Genomic DNA, 25,504 nt, shown 5'->3' on the forward strand with positions numbered 1-25,504 from the left:
ATTGGGTCAACTAGTAACTGTTTGTTGAAGGGGTGGAAAACTTGTCCATTGTTACAAGAAGTTTATGGACTGCCTCGAAATAAGGATATTGTCCTGAAGACAAGTCTCAGATGGATATGCAGGGCCATGACAATTGTTGCTGTTCACCACATTATGAAATTCTGTACCACATCTTTCCAGCTATGAAACAAAGCTCAGTTCATTTATGTATGGTACACTATCCAGCCCACAACCAAACAATAATGCACACCATCTGATCCACCAGGAATGTCTATCTCCACTCCTTCAGACAGCTGTCACTCTTGAAATCAAAACACCTACAACGGTAACAAACTTGTACATGGATCCTTGGTGTCGCTGTAATGGAAAAATGTGGCATCACATGGATTATGGTGTCTCCGGCTTGTTGTACCGACTACTCCATGGCATGAGTTCAATGAATGCAGCTCAGTGATGACAGTGATGGGGATGACTGAGTTGTGACGGCCATCATAAGTATGGTGATTTCCAGATCACTGGTATGACTCATCTATTGTGATCCTGAAACAAGACTTCCTTCTGCTACCTTCATCAGCAATGTTTGCAATGTTGTGTCTCCAATGCCGATGAAGGGCCATGTGTACACCTATTATTCCTTGCATTCGGAACATTTATCACATCCTTGTTATCATATAAGAAACCTCACTGCTTATCCATAAATGGTACAATAAATCAAAACAGAATCAAGCATTGATTCAGATCCTTCCTCACATGGGCCATATCTCCTCTTCTGAGGACAAGGACGAGGCAAGACGAGGTTGAGTTGCGGTCAAGCTTTGTGCAAAAGGACTAAGCACTTCATGTCGGATCACATGGATTGATGAGCTGTCTGTCTGGTCTATACCATCAGAACTTGTGTCTGGGAGCCTCTTGACGGTAAAAAGCACACTGCCATCCGTTCTGCGGGACAGACATGTCATCTCTGACCTCCACATGCCAACCCTCTACCAAGCACAGTCAAAGCATTTTAGAGGGGGTGTGGCTCTTGTGAGATTGTATTGAAAGGCTGATGGCAAACGTCGAATGGCCTTTTCGAAGTCTGGGTCTTTGTCAAACTCATGCCTCTGGTGAAACAGTGCGAGCTGTGACTGCATGTCTGGATTTTCGTCTTCTTCAGAGCATACAATACCAGTATTGAGCTGTTTGAGATTTCCATCTGAGGTGTTGAACCTTCCATCATCATTTGACCAGTACACAACAATAGGCTTGAATTTCGTAGATGTTGGGACCATCTCCCATCCCTGCTCTCGCACATCCACCCAATCAGCCTCGACCACGGCCCCAAGTTCTTCCTCAGACCCTTTCCTGGCCTCTTCCTCCTGCAGGCGCTCTCTCTCTTTATCAAGCACCTTCTCCCATTCTTCATCAAGCACTTGCATCAAGGTTCTTTGGGATGCAGATAGGTTGGATCTGGAAGATGTTGTCATGGTGAGTAATGGTGTTGTGAAGCTGTGTAGTGAGTTCAAGGCAAGAGATTCCGAAGAAGATGAGTTGGTTGTATGTTGTTATTGCTGGAGAAACCTGCAGAAGGGAGAAGGAGATCATATAGCAAGTTTGACCACTACACTCAATCTCACACTGAAGCAATTACTGGGTCCCTTCAAGAGGCCAGGGTAAAACTGTTTCCATTGATGGTGTTGCCTTGAGATCCCCTTGTGTGCTATGACATAGTATAATGCAAAATGCTATTATTGCACACTTCTGACAGATGAAATATGGTCTTCTGTGAAGTCTCAATTGTCATGAAGACTTTAGTGGCCCTCTCAGGGCCATTGCTGTGAAGCCTATTATCGGTTGTTTGACAGGGCACATCATGCATGCTGAGAAGCCCGTGGCTTCTTTACAGTAGCAATGTTTGATCCCTGTCCCTCTTTTGATTTTGACTCCTCTCCCCCAGGAATCAGTAAGATATAGGATGCATAGCTCAAGCAAAACATCTTCCAATAATTCATATCACATCTTTCCACATTGTCTACAGAACTTAGTTGGTTTATGGTATAAACATCTAACAAATGACCATACAATCCTGTCCCAGCTTGTAGAATATCACCTTTGCTCCTTCAAACTGTAACCAACGTCTGTAACAACCCCTTCATCTGCCCACAATGGTCATCCAGGAGCGGACTGCAGCCTCTTGACAGTGACTAATGCTGAAGTACCTTTGGTATGAGGGTTATATCCACCCTCCATGGTTGTTATCCATCTGCTCTCTTTCCACTCTACATCATTATCAAAGGGGCAGGGATTGTACTCAAACTCCTTGTGAACTTTTAGTGGAATCCCTTGAATGCTCTTCTCAAAGGTTAGGTCCTCCTGGAACTCAGGCCTCTGGCTGAATCGGTCATGCTGCGACTGCCATCTTGAACGATTGTAAATTGTCCATTGAAGAAATTCAAATTTGGCAGTGAACTCCGTGAGAACTCCGTCTGAAGTATCTTCTTGCCCACGATCATTTTTCCATGAGATTGAAGTAGGCATATGTGACCCCTTGTACCTTCCTGACTTTGGGACCCGGCTCCATACCTCTTCAAGCACTTCCTCCAGTGTCTTTTGTGATGCCAATGGCCTGGAGATAGTGAGTTCCAGTCCTGCCTTTTCTCTTCCTCCCCAGCCCACTATCTTTGCATCCCAGTTCCCATTTGTCCACTTTGTGGGATTGTCAAATGGGAAAACAAACTTCTCCAGCCTTGTGCAAAGTCTCGATGGGAACTCCTCTATGCTCTTCTCCAGCTCTGGGTGTTTGACAAACTCTCCTCTGTGATCAAATTGATCAAATTGATCAAGGAGCAACTGCATGTTGTCAACCATCTGCCCCTGAGGTATTTCAAATTTGGCACTGAACTCTTTCAAATCTCCATGTGAGGTCTGTTCCTGGTCATGCCTATCTTTCCATGATATAGAGACAGGCATGTACGTGGTTTGCACTGAGAAAGTTGCTTTTTCTTCCTCAGGTATGTCATCACTATCTTCCTTGTCCATAAGCTTCCTTTCTTCCTTGAATACCTTGTCCCATCCCTCCTCAAGTACCTGCTTCAAATTCCTACGTCTACTGTCTGGAGTATTCAGAATCCTTCTGGTGATGAATGTCATCTCGCCCATCTCTGCCCCTCCTGTTCCAGACATTTCTGAATGCCACTCGCCATCTGTCCATTGCTCAGGAGGATCGAAAGGGGAATCAGACATTTTCAGCGCTCTATCAAGTCTGTATGGGATATTCTGGATGCTCTCCTTGAGGTCTGGGTGATTACCAAACTCGCCCCTTTGCCGGAACTGAGCAAGCCGGAATGGCATCTCAAGGGACGGTAATGCTTTTGGGAACTTAAACCCGGCACTGAACTCTGTCAGATCTCCGCCTGAGGTTCTTTCCTCCCCACTACTGTTCTTGCATGATATCCACACAGGCATGTGCATTGTGGGCTCTGGACCATTTCCCCCTCTCTTCCTCTGACATGTTGCTCGTTGCATCCTCAGAGACATCATCCCTTTCATCTTCCAAAACTTGCTTCCAGCCTTTGTCAAGCACTTGCTTCACTGTCATGTTGTCGGGTAGGAACATGTCTGTGATGGTGTGTGACTGTATAGTGCAGAGTCAGTGTGAGTATTGAAGAGGATATTATGGTGTATGTTGAAGTTATGGGAAGGAAACAGAGAGAGAAATGGGGAAATGGTCAGGTGAGTGCCAATATACTTCATCGTCCTCCTAGTGTTTGTCTTCAACAATGCTGCGAAATGTCACAGTATAGTTGTGTCCTTTGTTTCCGGCTCCTTGAGACCCCCTTAAGATCTTGGCCCACTATGATGCAATGTGAAGTCATTGCACACCTCTGACACGGATTTTCCTTGGATCCACAAGCATCATAATGACGTCAGTGCCATCATTGGAAGGTCATCATCCCTTTTTTGGCGGGGCAGGCCACATCTGTTTAGACAATGAAACAATATTTATTTTCACATTGCATGTCTGGTTCGTGTTCCTCTTTTGCAATATGCTACCCCCTCCCTCCCTTCACAGAGTGAAAATAAAGGAGGACGGGAACAAAGGTTACCCTACTCTCAGACCCCAGACGTGCTAGTTGTAGTAGGGGTCCAACTCTTACACAATGTATCTGGGGTAATGGTGTGCCCTAGCGCATGGATTGTAGTTCTTCCTTTACTCAGCAAACAATATCACTTTCTATCTCCGATCACATTCCAGCTCAAAATCAAGCAATTGCCTTTCCCAAAGTCTTCAGACATCCACTACCACTCACTGAGACCACCATAACAACATGCCTTACAAGAGTGCAACTCCCCACAACATCCCTGATGACCATATTCAGGACATTGAGCAAGACAACAGCATGTGCACTGTGCCCAATTTCATGGATTGTTCAGAACATGTTCTCCATAATCCTTCAGACAGCCAAGCTGGCAGTTTGGTTGGTGTGGGCTATGACCAGGCATTTCCTCTGGGCTTTGACACTGCATACAGCACGACAGCAGCTCTTGATACTCAATACACAGATCCAGCACCTCCTCCACACTCTGCCCCCCCAGTGTCATACTATGCACAAACAAGCTATGGCCAACACCAGCTAGATCAACACTCACCCCCATCACACTTCAATGCACCACAGAACCTCACATGGAACCACAATGCTGGTCGGCCATACCAAGACCATTCCGATATGTCTGAAATTCAATCATACAATGATATCGCCACAACAAACTTCCAAGCCTTGCCACCCTATATTCCAGATCCTTACATGGGTCAATCATTCCAGCCTGCATTTACCTCTCTGAAACCTGTCAATAGGGAATTGTTCGATCACGCACATTATTCGGCTTCTGCATCTCATTCTGCTTCATGTACGGCTGATACAAAACCTCCAATCCCATATACTAGGGATTCATCTGCACCTCATGAAGATTTATTGAACACTGCTGTTGAAGCAGTGATTTGTTCTCAGCGCAGCATTGCAGACCCTCCAGTCACCAGCAAAATGAAGCCTTCTGTGCCCAATGAGACTCTACTCAGGAGTGCTACCCAAGCAGTCATTCATCATCAGTGCACCAAAGTACAATCACAACAAATGCTTTCAATCACACCAACAAATGACAATACCAGTCACCTGCAGTCCAAAGTTGTTCCCAGAGGCAAAACCATATCACAGGTATCTGGCCGCCCAGGAGCTGGGCAAAATAGATCAACATCAACACAAGCAAATAGCACCATCAACAGACAGTCATGTACAGTCACATGCAGAGAGCCACGCATTCGGAATGCCCTTGGCAAAGAGGAGATAGCCAGTGGCTTCTCAATAGCGCCTGAGGATTCCAGGTATCCTAAGGGGCGTCAAACACTTCAGCAATTTCTGGAGGCCCCTTCCTCGAGCTGTGCTTTTACTACTGACAAAAGACACCGACTCGATTGGGGGAGATTGTTTGGTACTCTCAACCAACGCCTCACATGTGCCAATGAAAATTGTGACTCAATTGTGATCCTCTCACATCAGAATGATCGAACCTATCACCGTCTGCGCATCCGCTGCAATGAAAGTGAGCCATCATCCTGCTAGGTTGGACCACTTGTGCTTGCTGTTTCCCTTGTCGTGTGCTGATTCTCGGTCTGTGGTCTGTTCATAGAGGAGTCTCATCACTTCAAACAGTCAGAGGACCGGACCTCTGCCATCTGTGATTGTGGCTTGACTATATCAAATGAGGATCTCATTTGGTGTATCCCACCTTCACGAATACAACCTACATCAAGACGGGCTCGGGCAACTGCATCACAGAGCCTTTCTTGTCATCCTCAGACCTCTTCTGCCCACTCGGAAACTTTGTCTGATTAGTCGAATACTGTTCCTCTGCACTTACCATATTTGATCATCTGTGTTTTATAGACTTCCAAATGATTCATCTTTCTGCATGGCCTCAGCTGTTTCTCTGTTATGACGGTCACTGCCACATACATCACGTGACCTACAAGATCCCGACCCACTCTCCGCACTACTCGCTATTCTCGTCGAACTCGTAGAACTTCATTCAACGAACCCATCTATTATTCGGTCTAATTCGACGAACTCGCCGAGTTGTAGAATATCGCTCAACGTAGATGGACGGATGGATGGATGGATATATAGGAGAATGGCTATTCTCATCTTTTGTACTCTTTTCCTTAGTGATTTCCCGATTGAAAGTCATACACCGTAACCTTTGCTATCGCTCTTGACGATATCACTTAGCCTTCAGTCAGTCCAAGGCCACAACACTCATCCTGAGGTTGTTCTCTTCGGATTCTCGTCGTTCTCGTCATTCTCGCTGAGTATCTCGCCCATCTCGTCATTATAGTTGACGCCTTTGGCGAATATCACTCAACCTTGTCTCCGTGGTGTGATAGGGCCTCATTGACTGAAGCCTCTGTTGATCATCGTGACATTCTCCCCTGTGTTCTCCTGGATTCTTCCTCTGTCACATCACAGGTTTCCAACCCCCCCTTCCCCTTCAAGACATGCTTTGTATTATATCTAGAATGGCCTCCAAGAGTGTAGGATGGTGTAGTATCATGCAGCACTTGCACAGCATAGGTAGGCTACTGTCTTGGCCGAACGATGAGTCACACAATGTGTAGGGTCATGTCCATCATGTTGACCAACACATGACAAAATTTCTAACCCTAGGACAGTGGGATCTATGTGGGAGCCCAGTCATACAGGTCCATTCATAACCTCACAAGTGGCGACTAGACAAGTCTGTTCTATTACTTGTGCAAGTTGATCGTCACCTTGAGGTGTGACAGCATTGGTTTGTCATCCTTGGGATAAAGCATTGACATAAGATGCATCAGACATATACTTCCACTCTTGGTGCAAGAATGGGGTAAAACAATGACCATGCTTTGGACATTTGATTAGTGATACCATATGCCGGATCCCTGCTGAGACCCCGATCAGCGATGGCAATAGACGACGATGGTGGTGGCCATAAGCGAAACTGCCACTTCAAGCCACGTGATCAATCGTCATTCCCATCCTAACTACACTCCATTCTACTCTCTCGTTGCAACTCCATCTCACATCTTCCATTCATTTCCATCGTCAATACATCTTCAACAGACTCACTTTGCAAGCATTGAACAATCTCATCGTTCGACTACACACGTACCTCGATATACAGAGACACACAAGCAACTTCCTAAACTTACTTAACACACATACACATCGATCAACATGGTACGTGGCTGACCTTCTTTCCCCTCACTCGACCTAATGTTTATCTACCAACTGGCCTGTAGACATCTCGATCGCCCTGTGATGATATTGTTCTCAATGACCTGTTGTACTGATCATCGCGATATCTTTACAGTCTGGCTGGGATGACAAACCTCAAGTGATCGGATTCCGTCAACAGAGACCGACGGTGGCAAAGGGTTCCACACTGAACGGTGAGTCGCGTGACGTTGCTACAATCTTTGTTCTCCTATGTTACTCCTTTGGTAGTGACAAATTGCTGATAATGGCTGGATCGTAGCTGCTCAACGAACAGGTGCTGTCGTTTCAACCGAGTCGAAGGGTGCTGGTCAGACCAAAGGACGTGAGTGACGCTTTTCGTGCTTTGTTCGAAGTAGTGCCGGCGCTGATCGATATGTGGGATGTAGCTGCCGATCACCAACGTATTGCCAAACTCGACCGAGATGATGCTCCTAAACCCCCAGAGAAGGTCGGACAAGAGTGAGTGTCGCGTGAGACCTGTGCGGTTAGAGCCAGTACTGATTGATTGTCTGTAGCGTCGGAAAAGCTGTTGCTGCTGCTCGAATGGCGATCAAGAACGCAGAGGGGAAGAGTATGACCCAGAAGGAGTTGGCCACATCTGTCAACGCCAAGCCTACCGACGTGAGTGATTGGTGGTGTTCTGCGTCCAAAGGTGGTTCTCCTTATACTGATCCTCTGTCCACTTTGCCAGATTACCGACCTTGAAGCTGGCCGAGCTGTTCCCGATCAACAACTCTTGACGAAACTTGAGAGAAAGTTGGGCATCAAATTGCGAGGAGCGAAGAACCTCATTGGAACACCCCTCCACCCCAAGAAGAAGTAGAGCAACATCAGCAGAAACAGATCAAGAGGGCGTAATTAGCATTTTGTAGTATCATCCATCATTCGGGACTCGCTATGCATCGTTGGTTACTCCATAGAAGAGATCGTCCATCAGTACAGTGAAAAGCGTTGGTGTCGGTGTTGGGGTTGAAGTGGAAGATGATGACGCATTAGCAGCGCAGTATCGTTTCTGATGTTCTGATGGCGATATTGTTGACTGCGCACATTGCTCTCACAGCTTCGTCACCGGTTATCTTTGACTTTCATCAGATTCATAATCGTTCAATCTATTTATACCCGACCCGCTCATCTTTCACTTCGACTACTGTACCATCATCTCCTGTAGCTACCAACCATGTCGTGGAACCAGTACCCTGGCGGTGGTCATCACCAACAACACCAAGGAGGAGGAGGAGGATATGGCAACTTCCCACCTCCGCCTCCACAGCAACAAGGATGGGGTGGTGGACCGCCCCCTCCGCCTCATTGGGGTCAAGGTCCACCTCCCCCTCACATGGGGTGAGTTGTCGTCCTTCTCTCATCGCATATCTCATTGCCACCTCTGGTCAGAACTGCGTGAGACTGACGTTTGTTTTTCTGGTATAGCTACGGCTCCTCAGCTCCCCCTCAACAAGGATACTATGGCGGCGGCGGCGGTGCACCTCCTCCCCCTCACCAGCAGTACTACCAATCTGAGCCTACGCCTCAGGTACCATACCAATCTGACCCTCGTAACAATGGTGGATATAACGCACCGACTGGAGCAAGACCGGAGCAGAACTATCATCAAACTGGAGCGGGGTTCATGCCCCCTTCCGGAGGACCGGTAGGAGGGTATGCACCGTATGGAAGTGCACCAAGTGAGTCGACTACGCTGCCCTCCTGTTCTCTTAGGTCCTTCTCTGCCTCCCCGGCGCCTGCGCCTCTTATCTCTGTGCCGTCCTGATGTCGAAGAGGTGTATCGGCACGCTAACACCTGACTTAATCGCGAACAGTTCGACCTCCCTCGCAACAGCAGCATTATGGACCTCAATTTCAAGGCCAAAATGGACAGACGGCTCAGCCATTCTTCCAATACTCCCAATGTGAGTGATTGGGAAGCTCTATTGTCCGCCTCCGTATGAGCGAGCTGCTGACAATGAATCAAACACCTCAGGTACTGGTCGTCGAAAAGCCCTCTGTGTGAGCTGCCCGTATCTCAATCTTTCTTCCCGAATCGCCCAGCTAATCTGCTTCATGCCAAACTGTAGATCGGTATCAACTACATCGGTACCTCTAGTGCTCTAGCAGGATGCATTAACGACGCCCACAACGTCCAAAAGTTCTTGATCGGTAAGCTCGACGCCCAGCTTCTTACATGTCCCTATCGAATGATGGCTAAGTGACGTTCCTCTCAGAGCGATACAATTACAGAGCGGAGGACATAGTCATGCTCACTGACGACGCGAGGAACGCTAGACAGATCCCCACGAGAGCCAATATGATCGCGGCGATGCATTGGTTGGTCCAAGGTGCTCAGCCGAACGATTCGCTCTTCTTCCACTAGTGAGTACTCGTTGCACATGCCCAATTGGCAGGGGATAGGAGCAAGAGACAAGACAGAATGGGAGCTGACGCCGTAATATTAGCTCCGGGCATGGTGGCCAGACTGCAGACCTCGACGGAGACGAAGATGACGGAAACGACGAGGTCGTCTATCCGTTGGATTTCAAGCAGGCTGGACATATTGTGGACGACGAACGTGAGTTATTACAGACCCTGCCCGCAGTAAACAATGAAGACTGACAACTTCTCTTCACCCCTTCGCAGTGTGAGTATAAGGCTGCTTGCAAGCGTGGCCACAGCAACAGCTAATATCCTGTGCAGCCACACCCTATTGGTCAGACCGCTGCCTGCCGGATGCCGTCTGACAGCGATCTTCGACTCGTGAGTAGCCCCCTTCACCATCTTGCGATCTGCCACAACAGTCATCTGACCTTGACTAACTGCTTTGATCTGGTAGTTGTCACTCCGGATCTTGTCTTGATCTCCCTTACATATACTCCACCGAGGGTACGATCAAGGAACCCAACCTCCTCGCCGAGGCTGGTCAAGGTCTGCTCGGCGCAGGTATGAGCTACCTCAGGTCAGTGCTTGCCTTGGTCTCGACACTGAATCAAGCTGACAGCTGATGTATTGTGTAGAGGTGACACAGGTGGTATGCTCAAGGGTATCATGGGGTATGTTACTCATTCCTGCTGAAATACATATTGGACCACCCGCTAAACGTTTCCTCATTCTGTTCGCAGCCTCGGCAAAAACCTCATGAACCAAAACTCGGGCGCTCGAGAAAAGACCCAGCAGACGAAGACGAGTCCTGCGGACGTCATTATGTGGTCGGGTTGTAAAGACTCGCAGACCGTGAGTTCGATAGATTGGTTGATCGATCTCGCCAGAGTTACTGACAGACGTGGGGTTGGCATCTGATAGAGCGCGGATACGCAAGAAGCGGGTAGAGCGACCGGTGCAATGTCATATGTGGGTGGCCCGTCAGCAGACACCCTTAGAACGCAGTACGCTGATTCATGGTCATATACTAGGCCTTCATCGCTTCTCTCACCAAGTACCCGCAACAAAGTTACGTACAGCTTCTCAACACTATCCGGGACGAGCTCAAGGGGAAATACGACCAGAAGCCTCAGCTTTCAGCGAGTCATCGTGAGTGATGTCTTCGCGTCGTATGGTGTCTCGAAGAAGTGGCGCTGACGTGAGAATTATGTATGCAGCCATCGACACGAACATCTTGTTCATCGCTTAAGCAGCGACGATTAATGTACGCCTTACAAAAGACTGTTATCGGGCTATATTGGAGTTCAAGTAGTGTGTAGCAGATATTGACAATGCAAACTATGTGTTCTGTGCCACGGCCTATTCGGACGTTGCGTTGGCCGAATGTCAAGTTCCACCGACCTCGATAGTTGAACAGTCTTTACTCTACTGCGTCACGCAGTGCATCGTTAAGCTGCTATTGCATGAAAGGTCGGGATGATTGATTACCGTTAGTATGGGTATGGCCCATTTAATCAGTGTTGCCACCATAGTGAGCCTGATACCGAGGTTGTCTTGTTGCGGTGATCACCCTCTCGGTTTTCATCGGATCCGATTGACTGCATTCCATTCATCTCATCCTATTCGTATTAGAGATCTTTGACATTCAACTTGTAACTTCGACACAGAACAACATCAGTTCAACATGGCAAAGCTAGCAACAGACATCGTGAGTCGTACCTTTAGAGTGAATGAGTGACGTTGTTGCTGACACCCACCAATACTTGTAGCGGAGAACTTTCCCCCGTACTGACGAGGTTGTCGTCTCGTACATTGCTGGATTGGTGGAGGATGAGGATGAAGAAGTGGAAGATATCGTGGATATGACAAGAGGCATGTTGGGCGGTGGTCCTTCCAGCGGTGACTCAAAGGCGTTGGACGACTTGTAAGTGATCTCCACTCACACTCCCCTTGGAATACTAGCTAATCGATACGACGCTTCGTAGCATGGCTCGATTGATCGACTATCTCGAAACTCAATCTTCCAAACGTATTCGAAAGACATCTACCATCACCAAGCTCGACAAGACCATCCACATGCGTTCTCAAGCGATGTCAGCGACCATCGCCATGTCCGGTAAAGTCGATTTGGAATCCAACACAAAGGGACAAGCTTCTCGAGTCGATCTTGCCAAACTCGCCAAGGCAGAAGCTAAGCTCAAGGCTAAGAATGAAAAGAGATCAAAGAGGGATCTGTTCCAGGGAAGTAAGCTCATCGATATGCAGAAAAAACAACAGAGTTACGAGGAGATGTACATGAAGGTCAACCCGTTGGATTTGAGTGGTGCGGCCAAAGGGAAATCAAAGGATATTCATCTCACCAACATCGATGTCTCCTTCGCGAGCAACAGGATCTTGTGAGTGTGATAAGATGGAACTTGCAAGTGGAGCAAAGCTGATGTTTCCCATGTACAGGTCCGGCGCCACGCTTACCATGGCTCATGGTCGTCGTTATGGGTAAGTTACCACCTTGTTTGTGTTTGACAGTGGATGTTGGACGAGTTGCTGACCTTGACACAGTCTCATCGGTCGAAACGGTATCGGAAAATCCACACTGCTTCGACACTTGGCCCTGCGAGAGGTGCCTATTCCCACCCATATCTCTGTTCTGTGAGTCGAATCTACCTTCATACAAGGACGCCACTGATCTTCTTCTCAGCTACGTCGAGCAAGAAATCGTCGGTGACGGTACGACCGCCCTTGAATCCGTGCTTCAAGCCGATGTATGGCGTCACAAGTACGTCACGGAGGAGAAAGACCTCAACCTCAAGATGGAAGAACTTGAGAAATCTGTCCTGAAAGAAGGTGTCACCCCCGAGGAGAAGGCAGAGATGGAGAAAGAGATGGAAGATGTGGCCGCTAGGATCGGAGAGGTCCAGAAGGCTTTGGTGGACATGGAAGCGGAGACTGGTCCTGCGAGAGCTGGTTTGCTTTTGGCAGGTCTGGGTTTCTCGGAGGAGGACCAGAAGAAGGTCACCTCTAGTTTCTCAGGTGGTTGGAGAATGAGATTGGCTCTTGCACGAGCTTTGTTCGTCAAGCCTGACGTGAGTGATCACGCCTCTGAAGGGTGATAGTGATCACAGCTTTACCACACTAACCCTCCTGTGCATTCCAGCTCCTCATGCTCGATGAACCGTCAAACATGTTGGATTTGAACGCCATCGCATGGCTTGAAGAGTACCTCCAGACATGGCCCAGTACATTGCTTGTTGTGTAAGTACTTCTGCAATCGAACAAAATACCATCGCTGACCTGATACTCAGCTCGCACGACCGAGCGTTCCTCGACCACGTCGCCACCGACATCATCCACCAACATTCGCAACGGCTCGATTACTACAAGGGTAATTTCTCACAGTTCTACGCGACCAAAACGGAACGAGCGAAAAACCAGAAGAAGGAGTACGAGACGCAATTGACTTACAGACAGCATCTGCAAGCGTACATTGATCGATGGAGGTACAATGCCAACAGAGGTAAGTTTTTGAGCTTATTTGGGTTGGCAACAATTGACCAAGCTGATTGCTGCATATATACACAGCCGCTCAAGCTCAGTCAAAGATCAAGATTCTTGAGAAACTCCCTGAAATCGAGCCTCCCGAGGAAGATGACAGCGAGTCTTTCAAGTTCCCCGATCCCGAAAAGATTTCTCCACCATTGCTTCAACTTGACGAAGCGACATTCGGATACACGCCCGAGAAGATCATCCTCCGGGGTGTCAACATCGATGTTCAAATGGACAGTCGAATTGCCGTCATTGGTCCTAACGGTGCTGGTAAATCGACCATGATCAAGATGTTGACCGGTGATTTGCAACCTCTCCAGGGTAGGGCTACCCACAACAACCGATGTAGGATCAGTTATTTCACTCAACATTTCGTCAATCAGCTGGATATGACGGTCAGTCCCGTCGCTTTCCTCCAGGCGAAATTCCCAGGAAAGACGGAACAAGAATACAGATCGCATCTCGGTGCGTTTGGTATCACCGGTTTGACAGGTATGCAAAAGATCGATACATTGTCAGGAGGTCAAAAGGCGAGAGTGGCGTTCGCCACCTTGAGTATGCAAAAGCCTCACATCTTGTTGTTGGATGAGGTGAGTTTTCCAACCGTTCACCCATGTTTGCAATGTGGAGTCTAACTTTTGTCATTTTGTAGCCTTCTAACCACTTGGATATCGAGGGTATCGATGCGCTCATCGAGGCTATCAAGGTGTTCAAAGGAGGAGTCATCAGTATCTCGCACGACGAGCGATTCATCACCAACACTTCGAACCAGGTGAGCGGGGTCTTCTTCTGCTCTTTCAATTAAAAATCACATAGCTGACGTTTACGTTTTCGCGCAGCTATGGGTTTGTGCCGATGGAAAGGTCACCAAGTTCATGGGAGATGTAGAGGAATACAAGAAGATTGTGACGCAGGAATTGCAGGCCAAGTTGAGGCCTTAGGTCGAGGACGGGATAGAGGGGTCTGTATTCGTTACCTCGATGCATCGGATAATCTTCCATGAACAAGTATCGCAAAGATAAGAGTGCAAGGGTGCAGGATGTACACAACCAGACGCGGACAATCGGTCAAATCTGCATGATCATTTGCGCTATTTGGCTTGTTGGAAGCGAAGCGTGAGTTTTTGGGATCACGTCCAAGTACCTTGCATCTAGGATTTGCCAACCAGGAAGCTGAAGTGATAGAAAGTCAAGGCGGGACCTGATTGTTGATGTTGTTTCTTCGGTGTTCCGATATCAACGGAATCCGATCTTATCGCATCTCCGCTTCTGTTCTGTACCATCTGAACCAATACAGCGTTATTCTATCTCTTTCCGTTCAAAGCGGGTTTGTACTGTCAACAAACCTATATATACCCATGCATCCAACGCTGAGTGTCAAGATGAAGTCGCTACCCACCTCTGCTTATTTTACGATTTGCGAACGCTCGGTCCAGCCCAACCTTCCAGCGATCAAAGTAACTCATCAACATGGTCAACGCTACAACCTCCCAAACGCACTTCAATTACAAGCCCATTCCAGTGGCTTCCAATGCTGATCCTATCTACTTTGAAGATTTCGGTAGACAGGTGGAAGGCTTCGATCCTGCCAAGACTACCCCAGAACAGATGGAAGAGATCGTCAATATGCTATACAAGGTGGGTCCTTCCCGGTTGCTCTGTCCACACTCAAAATCAAGCTAACACACCGATACCATCCGTCAGCACTCGATCCTTTTGTTCAAGAATCTCAAACTTACTCCCAAACAACAATTCGAGATGACACACGCCTTTGATCCAGAGGCCAATACCTATGGACATGGTAATAATAAGACTGGGAATACGAAATCGTCAATCTTGCATCCTGATTTGAAGACGATACCCCATCAACCGCAAGTTCAACTGATAGGGAACGGGAGAGTGGATGGGGTGCATGAGGGTCTTGATAGTGTGAGTGTGCTATCAATGACAGATCAAGGGTTATAGCACACTGCGTTGTCAAACGGATGGATGGAGGTTGCGCTAGATAGCAAGATCTGGTATTGGGACTAGAAGGAGTCTTGCTGATGCCGTCTTGTTTCCAGCCACAACTGAAGCATCCCCATCACAAGACATTCCATAAAACCCCTGTGTCCGACGAGGACGAAGCGCACGGTGTTACTCGTTTCTACCGATGGTACGTTAGCGAAAACAAATCAGACTCCAGGGTTAGGCGTCATACCATATAAGAGAGCTGATATCGCCATTTATCTAATGATCGATAGGCATATCGACGCTGCCCTTTACGCCTTGTCTCCGCCGAAGGTGACTACACTCTACGCTGTTAAAGTCCCATCGGGCGAATTGCAGACTTGTCGATATGACGATGGTACGAGCGACGAACTGCAAGTTCCTCTGGGCGGTACAGCTTGTGAGTACTTCACTCCAATTATACAGACCTGTGTTAGCACGCCACGATCCATGAGCTGATCCGTGAACTCATTGCAGTCGTGAGCGGTAAAAATATGTTTGATATCCTTCCAGAGGAGTACAAATCGTTGGCAGTGCGAACTACTGTCGAATATGTGAGTAGGAGACACCTTAACACCCTTCGCTCCTTGTCTCATTTGAACTCCTGCCCTTGGATGCAAAGCTGACCAGTAAGCTGTAATCGCGGAAAGGCACCTCACCCTTACGTATGGATGTCAAAGGCGCACGCTCTGTCGACTGGACTAGGGCTCGAGTCCGAGGGGTTGGAGATGAATCTGGAAGATCTGCCAGAGTGGGAGGAGAGTAAAGTGAAGAAGTTGCCGATGGTGAGTGAGCATAATCAACTTCAACACCCACTGCTAGAGTGTATCTTGTCCTCATAGAGGAACATCCTCTCAAGCTGGAATTATCGATATTTGTGCTGATGCTTTTCCCATGTAGTGCTGGAAGAACCCCGTGACAGGCGCTTTGCATCTCCAAGTCCACCCATGTGGAGCGTTCAAACTCCACATCGCCCCTTCGTCTTCGTCCACTGCCACCCTCTATCCCGAAGGCGCTACAATCTCAGATCTAACGAAAGTCCGAGAGATACTTTACACGATTCAAAGACCTGGTATCGCGCCTCCGTTGGTCTACGCTCAAGATTGGGAAGAAGGAGATTTGGTCGTGTTTCATAATAGGGGATTGTTACATTCTGTCATGGGAGCGTTTACCCCAGATCAAGTGAGGATGTTCCATCAGGTAAGTGGGCGAAGCGTTCTCTTTCTCTTTCCTCTTAAGCGATAGGATCGGGAAGATGGTGTTGACGATGGGTGGTTGTTCTGACAGTGTAATCTCGCCGCTTCGGATGATCCTGTTGGACCGGACGCAGACGATATTGCAAAGTATGCTTAGTTCGAGCTAGGATGATTGACGTTGTACTCGAGCGGAAGCTTCGGCGTGCTGTACTGGTTGTTGGAATGTAACAGTATGATCACGACAATTTGCTCAATCACTTCATTCATTTCACCGTCTACTATGGTACTGAGTGTCCAGATATCGAGTTATGGTATAACTTCCTCAGCTCTACCTACGCAGAAGCCTTGTAGTCTGTCTCCAACCACTCGGAAATGCTCCTGACAAAGGGAAAGTTCTTTTTAGTCTCCTCGACCGATGCCTCCCAAGGGTGATCGTTCATGAACTGTGGGCGTGCGTCAGGGTCATGTCAGCGGGTGTGAGACCTCGCATATACTTGGCATTTCATCTCTGATAGAAGGGAGTTGTCACTTACCTGGAAGACGAAGAGCAAAGGACCAGGAATATTATTGGCTGCGTCCTCATCCTTCTCAAACTCGATCCCCTTTGCCGCAAGCGCCTCATAAGCTTGTTTCTTAGTCACATCACTCCCTGCAATACTATAAGTCTGCTTGAAATGTTTGGTCGACTCTTCCAAAAGGATGGAAGCTGCGATCTGTCCAATATCGGCTGATGAGATCTGTTTCAGGGGAGTTTCGTCGCTGAGAACGGAGTAGACGCCTTTGCCCCAGTCGTAGCCCATGTTGACGAAGAAGTTTTCGTAGAACGCAGGAGGTCGAATGATCGTCCATCCCAAAGGAAGAGTGTGGATGTGTAGTTCGATCTGACGTTTGGTCTCGAAGCTGTGAACGAACAAGCAAACACGCATCGGTTTAGTAATTTGAACAGCGAATGGGGCCTCGTCAACTTACAAGGGAAGAGGACTAGGTGAGAGACCACTGAGATCACCACCAGTGTAGACAAATCTCTTGACACCATACTTGACAGCAAGGTCGGCGAAGGTGCTCCCTGCAAGCGAGTCGTCTCAGCGTAAGCCATCTACATCCTTCGTAAGGAAAGTTAGCACTCACCTTGCTCCACCTCGTCAGGGATGAACGTCTCCTGGATCGAGAAAGCACCGTCAAACGGACCGTATTTTTCATAGATTGCAGTGATATCCTCGACACTGCTAAGATTACCCTTGACGAGCGTGACGTTGGGCAAAGCCGCGACGGCTAGGGCTTTGTCAGATGAGGGATCACGGGTTATGCCGAATATCTCGACGGGGGTGGTAGTGGTGGACTTGGCATTGTGTTCGACCAATGCCTGTACAAGGGATAGTGAGTCATTGATAAGTGCTCACCCGACATGACAAGAAAACAGAGGGACGGCCGACAAGACATAATCTTCACGGTGGTGGTCAGGAGGGCTGACTCACCTTGACGGTGGCACCACCTTGTTTACCAGTAGCACCAGCGACCAAGAATTTAGGCATCTCGTACGTGTATGTGAGTAAGTCAAGGGCAAAGTAGTGATTGGGGTGTTGTAGAGACGAATTTTTGACTTGAGGGAGGTAGTTCTCGATGAAACATACATTAAAGCTGCCTTTTATAGACCCAGAGATTGAAGCTCAGACACGATTGATTATCAAGCACGTGAAAGCGGAAGGTCCGAGATCAACATCGATTATCAATAATGATAAACGAGCGGTCATCACATCCCGTTCCACCCCATCCTCGCCGTCGGGTATGATAAGATTAGTGCTATAAATATACGTTGGTGTGTGGTGAGACCGACGGTCACCCTTTGTCTAATTGCCTTGGACACTAACGTCCCTTGTGGAAGGTTTTGGATCCTGGATGGCGATGGTGTGATTGGCAAGTCCGACGGGCACACAGAGACTCGGGTGTTTGTCCCTCCGTTCCGTGGATCCCGGCGGAATCGGCCGATTCTGCACTGCAATTCCGTGATTGTGTGATCCGTTCTTATAATCAGTCATAACACGTCGTTACAGATAGATGCATAAAACATAGACTGGATGACTATTTGTGCTTAGGCTTCAACGACTATACCGACTCTAAAGGTTGTCTCTGGTCCTCAGCCATGCTCTGAAATCCATGACCCAAGGGAAGTATTTCTTCGTCTCTTCAGGAGTCCCCTCGTAGCCGTATTCGTTGAGGAACTGAAATACAATAAACGATCAATCTTGTGGAATATGGGAAAAATGTTTTGCATCGAACTTACGTCAAAGGCCCTTTGCAGTTCTGGGAAGACGTTTAACTCTGCTGTATTCTTTCGTTGATACTTGATTCCCTTCTCCTCTTCCAGGATCTTGAACAACTCGTCAGGATACAACGCACTACCCGTCAAGTTGATAGTTTTGCTCGCAAACTTCCCTTCAGTGTCCAAAAACACTTCGGAGACCGCACGACCAATATCGGCAACAGCGATCTGGCTGTATTTCTGAGTATCGTTATACAAGTTGTAGAGGATCTCGCCGTATCCTGGCCAAGTGAAATTCTCGCAGAATCCGCTAGGACGGAGGATCGTCCATTTTGACAAAGGAAGTGTTCGGATATGCTCTTCGATCTGACGTTTGGTCTCAAAGCTGTTTCGAACGTAACAACGGTCAATTCGACAGATCAGCGTTCTCCTCTTTCAACAATGGGAAGGTATCACCGAAACCCACTGAGGCACTGGATTCACAGCGAGACCAGATTGATCGACCGCAGTGAAAATCAAATGTCTCACACCGTGTTTCGCGGATAGATCCGCGAAATCCTTGCCTGGACAGAGCGGAAAACGAAACAGGTGTCAGTCATAGCTTCGTCGTCGCCGTCGTGGTCGTCAAAATGTAAAACGGATCGTCTAAGATGCTTTCCAACTAACCCTGTTTGACCTCCCCACTGTCTGGGAGCATAGAATCAGTGACCAACAGAGCACCATCGAACGGTCCTTCCCTTTCAAAGACTTCCTTCGACAACGACCCGACGTCGTTGAGATCACCTTGGACAACTTTGACATTGGCGAGCTTGGAAAGAGCTTGAGCCTTCTCGGAAGTAGCATTTCGGGTCAAGGCATATATCTCTACGGGCGAAATGGTGGAACTCTTGGCATTGTGTGCAACAAGGGCCTGATGACGAAGTACGATATATGAGCGTCTTGTATCGTGGTTGGTATGACTTGACGGTCGGAACGTCGTACTCACCCTGACCGTAGCGCCGCCTTGACTTCCAGTCGCACCAGTGATGAGAATCTTGACCATTTCTATGGTTTTGAGTCGGTTGAAAGCTCGTAGAGGGATAGTGGTCCATCATCAACAGTCTTAGGTTCCAGCTCAAGTCATATATATATATATTATTCATGCATCGCTCACCTCCACCGACAATCGCAGTTTGATCTTTGTAATCTGGATAATCTTTCATCCCTAGCCTAAGTGCCCGACGGCAGACACTGGTTATCGCGCTGCTTACTCAATCTCAGGGAACGTCAGCACAACATGCATGTCTACAGTAGTCTCAAAACAAGTCTAACACGCAGCGTCGTAATCTAGAGTAGTATATCACAACCATGCATTTACTTGGACAACGACAATGGGGAACGACAAACTTCCTTACACATCCTCAGACGTGGAAATTTTCCTTGACCCACGTCTTGAAATCCTTGACAAACGGGAAGTATATCTTGGTTTCTTCGGGTCTCCCTTCGACGGAATGCTCGTTGAAGAACTGAGAATGGGATTGAGTAGCACGACCAATCAGCGTTTCCCCTTCGTTTTTGAAAAAGTTCTCACTTACCTCTAACACCACTTGAAGGACGGGAGGTATCATCAAGTGTTCTTTCTCCCTCGATTCGTACTTGATTCCCTTCTCTTCCTCGAGAGCTTTGAGAATGTCTCTGACGTACGAATAATCGCCAGTGAGGTTGATGGTTTTCCCGTTGAACTGCTCCGGATCCAAAAGACATTGTGCGGCAGCTCGTCCGACGTCCGCGACAGATACTTGGCCAAGGGGATGCTTGTCCTCGTACATCGATAGAAGGACCTCGCCGAATGCTGGCCAGTAGAAGCATTCGTAGAAGAAAGATGGTCGCAGGATCGTCCAGGTGATCGTGTCTGGGGGAATCTTTCGAATATGATCTTCAATCTGACGCTTGGTGTCGAAGCTCCTGTTACAAAACGCATCAATCAGCACACTCGCCAATCCAATGCAAATATGTAATGCCTCTACGAATACGATATTTGCCACTCACTGCGGGACTGGATGAGGATGGAAGCCCGACATATCTTCGGAACTGAACACGAAATGCTTGACACCATGCTTCACCGCGAGATTGACCAAATTGATACCTAAGCAAGCAAGCGGCGCATCAGTAGCAGGACCAAAGTTACCACGACAGACGTACCCTGCTTGACCTCCTCGTCTTCGTCCATCGAGGAGATGGTCACACCAAACATGGCACCAAATGGACCTTCTTTATCGAACACATCTCTCGACAAAGTATCCGCATCGTTGAAATCGCCCTGAACTACTTTGACGTCGGGCAATGTGAAGAGCGCTTGTGCTTTGTCCGAAGACGCATCACGGGTCAAAGCGAAAATCTGGATAGGAGCGGACGTAGTGTTGTTGGAGTTGTGTTGTACAAGGGCCTGATCAGGTTTAGGGAGTTAGCGGGTGGTCATGACGTGTCTGTTATATGTGAGCCGTAGAGAACTGTGGACAGGACTCGACTTACTTTCACAACTGCCCCACCTTGATTACCAGTCGAGCCGACAACGAGAATCTTCTTCATGATATGTTACGGCGATATTCGAGATGTTGGGTTTGTCCACAAACGCGATGAAAGCTGACCAACTGGAGGTAGAAATGAATGCAATGCCTTCTAAATACAGCAAAATGCGATGGACAACGATCCCGACTACCTTGACCTTCTGACCGAAGCGCAGCGTGTTCTCAAGCCCAAGGTCGTCTGGCCTCCGTATCGCGGGATGTTTCAGGCTGCGCTCTGACCACGTATTGATGAAAGCATCACCCTTTGTCTCTGTCCACACACAATCTCGATCACATTCTTGCAAACAAAGTTCGGCGTGGCAAGAAACGACCACACAGGGTCGATGTGCACAGATAATCATGGATCGAAAGTGGTCGTGAATCAATCATCTAACATCATAAATTGCAAAGCAAGAGATCGTGCTTCTACGAGATCCACAAGGGGACCACTCCCAGCTCTACATCTTCCATCGTTGCAACTTCCTTCAACTGCAACCCATCTTCCCCGACCCTCTCGAATACCTTTAACCCACCTTGATTCCTCGCCAAAACAGCTACATACTTCCCACTCGGATCTCCACTCACACCACGGAGATGTCGTCCGATACCCTCATACCATCCTTCTTTCGTACGTTCCACTTCTCCCCCATCGGTAGATGAGACGGAGAATAGCGCGAGGGTGTCGGTCTCTCGTACGGGTGAATCACGATTGGACAGGATGAGCAAGTGTGGTCCATCAGGACGAGTAGGAGGTAGTAAGACAATCTCGGCTCCACCGGTTGGTCTATAGGCACCTTGGTCATATTCGGGTAACATGGAGAATCGTTTCACGAGTTTCGAAGATCCTCCTTCAGCAGGAATAGTGTGGACGGTGAGTTGGGATGAGATTTCGTTGAGAACGTAAATGTGGGTTCCTATCAGACAATATCAGTCGTCTTCATTTGTGGCGGTGTGTTCTGATATGGTAGACGTACCGTTTGGATGAATGACAACATGTCTTGGCCCATCGCCAACTTCCAGACCCGATACTTCTCCAAACAAGCTCATACTCTTCCCATCCCATTTCAACCTCCAGACCTTGTTTGATCCAAGATCAGGTGCGATGATCTCATCGTTATAAATCACGATCTGGTGTACGTGTGGTGATTCTTGACGTGGATGAGATAGCGGGGTATAAGGCGGGGAGTAGATCCTCTCGGGAGTAGGAGAGTCGAGTTTGAACAAACCGCGTTCGTCAAGAGGTAGAAGGGTGACAGTCCCGGTGTTGTACTATCGCACAGTAACATCAGTCAAAGTACATCAAGTCCGGAAAGAGACTTGAGACGACTGACATGAGCCATGAGCAGTTCGGAACCATCGGCCAATACACCTAAATGGGTAGGACCACCTCCACCGCTCGACGCTTCTGCCAACAATTCAAGTCCCCCCTCATTGTCGGTCAACCTGTAAGCAAACACCTTGCCTTCCACATGTCCGTTGGCATAGATGATGTCCTGGTGTTTCCTGAACAAGGCATTGTACTCGAGGTCAGACTTTCGCAATTGGTCGAGGACACACTTTGACTCACGGATTTCGTGTCAACCAACTTGGATGAGGGTTCGTGGCAGTCGTCTTACCCTTTGTCAAAGTATGGTTGTCTGAATCAAATATAGCTGAATGGATATAGTTGCCATGCGTCCCAAGCAAGATCAGATGCTTGTTGCTCGAGGTCGTGCCGATGGTCATTTTGCCCAGTGTGTTTGTCTCCACGAGGACTTCGCTCCGTTCGTTATGCATGTATATGTTGTTGATACAGTAGCCAGTCGTCACCATGCATGATTGTATGTATCTAAAGATAACTTGGGAATGAGGCCCGGTTGAGATCCGGCAACGTGACGGCATTCCGGGGGACCGGCTGAACCGGGCCGGGGACTTGTATACCAGTAGTGAACATAAGAATAGAAATAAAAGTGGAGATAGAGAGATACCTTCTACACTTCATCCGTTTGATCTATACATCCATCCGCTTGCCCTACTACTCATCCCCATACTACTGCCACCCAACACCATGTCTGCTGCATCCTTCCCTCCTATCGCTGTCGGCCTTATGGGTACCGTGAGTCGCGCGCTTGACATGTTGTATTCAGTGCTCTTGTGACTGACTATCACTTGACGCACGGACAGGGCGAGTATACCACCGGTATCACTCCTTCTGGTCAATCCAAGTCCGACAAGAAGGTGAGGTATGCTGTTAGTCGTGTAACGGAACGGTGACTGACGAGGCTATCTCGACTCGACAGATCGGTGTCGTCGGTATCACCATGTTCGACCTTCGACGACGAGGAAAGGTCTCCGAGTGAGTGTGATCGCCGCACGTGTTTCGTCGAGTCGGTGCAGTGCTGATAGTGGTTCGGGGTTGTACAGCATTATCATGGCCGGTACCAACGGTGGCAAGGTGAGTTCTCAGCCTGACACTTCTTGAATAGCCAAGGAAGCTGGGAGCTGATGTGTGTCTCTATGTCTTCTATCACCGCTCTAGTTCCCTGAGATCAAGGAGCATTTCCAGAAGAACATCGGCGACGTTTACAGCGGTCTCGACCTTGATTTTAGAGGTTTCCCAGAGACAAACATCCGAGATGCTGAGGCTTGTAAGTCGACCTACTCTGGACTATACATCGGAGGAATGCAATTAGGACACTATAGCTGATTGTTTTTGTGCGTCGTTGGCTCATAGACAAGTCCGCTCTCCGAGCTTTGCCCAAGGGATCAGCCGTCATCATTTTCACTCCTGACAGCACCCATTTCCCAATCGCTTCAGAGGCCCTCAACCTCGGTCACCACGTCATGGTCACTAAGCCTGCCACACAAAAGTTGGAAGACCACCAAAAGCTGATCGAGATTGCAGAGGAGAAGGGTTTGGTTTGTTTCGTCGAGCAGTAAGTGGACACAATGATCACGCTTCGATTGTGCACAAATCGTTGACATCTCTGTGTAGCCACAAACGATTCGAGTGAGTTTGGTGTTTAAGGAGACCCAGTGAGGATGTTAGCTGATTATGAGTAGCCCCGCGTACGGAGATGCTCGTGCTCGAGCTCAGAAGCTCGGTGACTTCAACTTCTACACCTCTTGTGAGTTAAACGTTCCCTTCGCCTTATTGCTTCGTAATATAGTGAGCTGATGGATGCCCTTCGCTCCGCCATCAGACATGTCCCAACCCAAGTTCCAACTTGAGACTTTCAAGTCGTGGGCCGGTATCGACTCTGATATCTCTTACTACCTCAACTCTCACCACATCGACGTGAGTCACATAGTAACAATCACACGGACAGAACTGACTCTAACCACTCCTGCAGATTCACTGCTGGATCGTCGAGGGACGATACAGACCTACAAAGGTCACTGCCTCAGCTACTACCGGTATTGCCACATCCATGGGATGTGACCCCAAGACCGAAGACACCATCACACTCTTGGTCGACTGGGAGAACATCCAAACTCCCACTCAGAAGGGTACAGCCGTCTACACCGCTTCGTACGTATTTCGGGATCCCCCAATCTCTATATTTAGAAGGTTTACTTATCTTTTGACCTGCCATTATAGATGGGCCGCACCTCTGAAGGCTGGTGTTCACAGCGAACAGCGATTCCACTACATGGCTTCCAAGGTGACTTCGGGCGATGGTCAAAGATAATACATGGGGAGAATGCTGAATTTCACTTTGTCACAGGGTGAGGTCCGAGTCGACCAGGCTCACAGAGGTTACAGTATTGTCGAGGATGAGACCGGCAAGTCCGACGTGAGTCACAGCGATACCTCCCATTGTACATTGTCCGGAGCAACGAGACTGACTATGGAATCAATCGCAGTACAACCCCTTCTACGTCAAGTACAGTCCCGATGAGAACGGTTACTTTGATGGTCAGAACGGTTACGGTTACCGATCGTTGGAGAAGTTCATCGGTGAGTCGTGACTGATATTTAAAAGATGAGCCGAATCATTGATGCTTACTGCGTTTTCCGTGATTTAGACGCCGCTCAATCCGTCGCTGCTGGCAAGACAAAGGCTTCAGACTACGACGGAAAGGGTCTTCCTACAATCAAGGCGACGTGAGTGACACACCCTTTTGCTCTTGCCCTGAATTGCAGCTATCTAGTATCCCTCGATGAGAGTTCGAAAGGCTGATATGTTTGACTTGCGCTTCTTCTCACTCACAGCATCCTCACCACTGCCATCATCCACGCTGGTCGAATCTCATTGGACGAGAAGCGAAGTGTCGGTATCACCGAAGAGGGCGGAAAGTACAAGCTTGTCTAAGTGTGTGCGCGACTTGT

At 48.3% G+C, this 25,504-nt stretch overlaps 8 protein-coding genes across 8 annotated transcripts; 5 read left to right on the plus strand and 3 right to left on the minus strand.

Moving 5' to 3' along the window:
• Positions 1 to 7,247: 7,247 nt before the first annotated feature.
• On the plus strand, positions 7,248 to 8,112 carry CI109_100737 (multiprotein-bridging factor 1; the record flags this gene model as incomplete). The annotated part of the gene is made up of 6 exons (XM_032008536.1): positions 7,248 to 7,250; positions 7,384 to 7,462; positions 7,549 to 7,611; positions 7,676 to 7,748; positions 7,805 to 7,910; positions 7,981 to 8,112. The coding sequence occupies 6 exons, from the start codon at positions 7,248 to 7,250 to the stop codon at positions 8,110 to 8,112; spliced, it is 456 nt and encodes a 151-aa protein (XP_031857168.1).
• Positions 8,113 to 8,466: 354 nt separating this feature from the next.
• Positions 8,467 to 10,908, plus strand: CI109_100738 (metacaspase-1; the record flags this gene model as incomplete). Its single annotated transcript, XM_065966839.1, has 14 exons — positions 8,467 to 8,630; positions 8,718 to 8,971; positions 9,107 to 9,196; positions 9,268 to 9,293; positions 9,362 to 9,443; positions 9,509 to 9,656; positions 9,740 to 9,856; positions 9,978 to 10,037; positions 10,114 to 10,236; positions 10,295 to 10,330; positions 10,400 to 10,511; positions 10,581 to 10,628; positions 10,691 to 10,808; positions 10,877 to 10,908. 14 exons carry the CDS (start codon positions 8,467 to 8,469, stop codon positions 10,906 to 10,908), a joined length of 1,410 nt encoding a protein of 469 aa, XP_065822911.1.
• Positions 10,909 to 11,343: 435 nt separating this feature from the next.
• CI109_100739 (uncharacterized protein) lies at positions 11,344 to 14,143 on the plus strand (the record flags this gene model as incomplete). Its single annotated transcript, XM_032008538.1, has 11 exons — positions 11,344 to 11,367; positions 11,429 to 11,583; positions 11,645 to 12,055; positions 12,114 to 12,155; positions 12,219 to 12,308; positions 12,358 to 12,742; positions 12,814 to 12,911; positions 12,962 to 13,173; positions 13,239 to 13,792; positions 13,855 to 13,974; positions 14,042 to 14,143. 11 exons carry the CDS (start codon positions 11,344 to 11,346, stop codon positions 14,141 to 14,143), a joined length of 2,193 nt encoding a protein of 730 aa, XP_031857170.1.
• Positions 14,144 to 14,671: 528 nt separating this feature from the next.
• CI109_100740 (uncharacterized protein) lies at positions 14,672 to 16,543 on the plus strand (the record flags this gene model as incomplete). Its single annotated transcript, XM_032008539.1, has 8 exons — positions 14,672 to 14,839; positions 14,906 to 15,130; positions 15,265 to 15,356; positions 15,445 to 15,590; positions 15,668 to 15,744; positions 15,841 to 15,975; positions 16,091 to 16,390; positions 16,478 to 16,543. 8 exons carry the CDS (start codon positions 14,672 to 14,674, stop codon positions 16,541 to 16,543), a joined length of 1,209 nt encoding a protein of 402 aa, XP_031857171.1.
• A 175-nt stretch (positions 16,544 to 16,718) lies between these two features.
• CI109_100741 (uncharacterized protein) lies at positions 16,719 to 17,918 on the minus strand (the record flags this gene model as incomplete). The annotated part of the gene is made up of 5 exons (XM_032008540.1): positions 16,719 to 16,829; positions 16,920 to 17,286; positions 17,356 to 17,452; positions 17,515 to 17,749; positions 17,862 to 17,918. 5 exons carry the CDS (start codon positions 17,916 to 17,918, stop codon positions 16,719 to 16,721), a joined length of 867 nt encoding a protein of 288 aa, XP_031857172.1.
• Positions 17,919 to 18,500: 582 nt separating this feature from the next.
• CI109_100742 (uncharacterized protein) lies at positions 18,501 to 21,214 on the minus strand (the record flags this gene model as incomplete). The annotated part of the gene is made up of 11 exons (XM_032008541.1): positions 18,501 to 18,605; positions 18,668 to 19,031; positions 19,113 to 19,209; positions 19,313 to 19,556; positions 19,632 to 19,690; positions 19,800 to 19,888; positions 20,075 to 20,151; positions 20,221 to 20,590; positions 20,675 to 20,771; positions 20,828 to 21,071; positions 21,158 to 21,214. The coding sequence occupies 11 exons, from the start codon at positions 21,212 to 21,214 to the stop codon at positions 18,501 to 18,503; spliced, it is 1,803 nt and encodes a 600-aa protein (XP_031857173.1).
• A 404-nt stretch (positions 21,215 to 21,618) lies between these two features.
• CI109_100743 (uncharacterized protein) lies at positions 21,619 to 22,917 on the minus strand (the record flags this gene model as incomplete). The annotated part of the gene is made up of 4 exons (XM_032008542.1): positions 21,619 to 22,106; positions 22,167 to 22,461; positions 22,524 to 22,695; positions 22,760 to 22,917. 4 exons carry the CDS (start codon positions 22,915 to 22,917, stop codon positions 21,619 to 21,621), a joined length of 1,113 nt encoding a protein of 370 aa, XP_031857174.1.
• Positions 22,918 to 23,239: 322 nt separating this feature from the next.
• Positions 23,240 to 25,487, plus strand: CI109_100744 (uncharacterized protein; the record flags this gene model as incomplete). The annotated part of the gene is made up of 15 exons (XM_032008543.1): positions 23,240 to 23,287; positions 23,356 to 23,409; positions 23,472 to 23,527; positions 23,596 to 23,626; positions 23,711 to 23,819; positions 23,906 to 24,107; positions 24,167 to 24,181; positions 24,235 to 24,299; positions 24,375 to 24,469; positions 24,525 to 24,703; positions 24,773 to 24,836; positions 24,900 to 24,968; positions 25,039 to 25,132; positions 25,201 to 25,279; positions 25,388 to 25,487. The coding sequence occupies 15 exons, from the start codon at positions 23,240 to 23,242 to the stop codon at positions 25,485 to 25,487; spliced, it is 1,260 nt and encodes a 419-aa protein (XP_031857175.1).
• Between the last annotated feature and the right edge of the window lie 17 nt (positions 25,488 to 25,504).

Source organism: Kwoniella shandongensis, chromosome 2 (genome assembly GCF_008629635.2).
Source record: "Kwoniella shandongensis chromosome 2, complete sequence".
Lineage (NCBI taxonomy): Eukaryota > Fungi > Basidiomycota > Tremellomycetes > Tremellales > Cryptococcaceae > Kwoniella > Kwoniella shandongensis.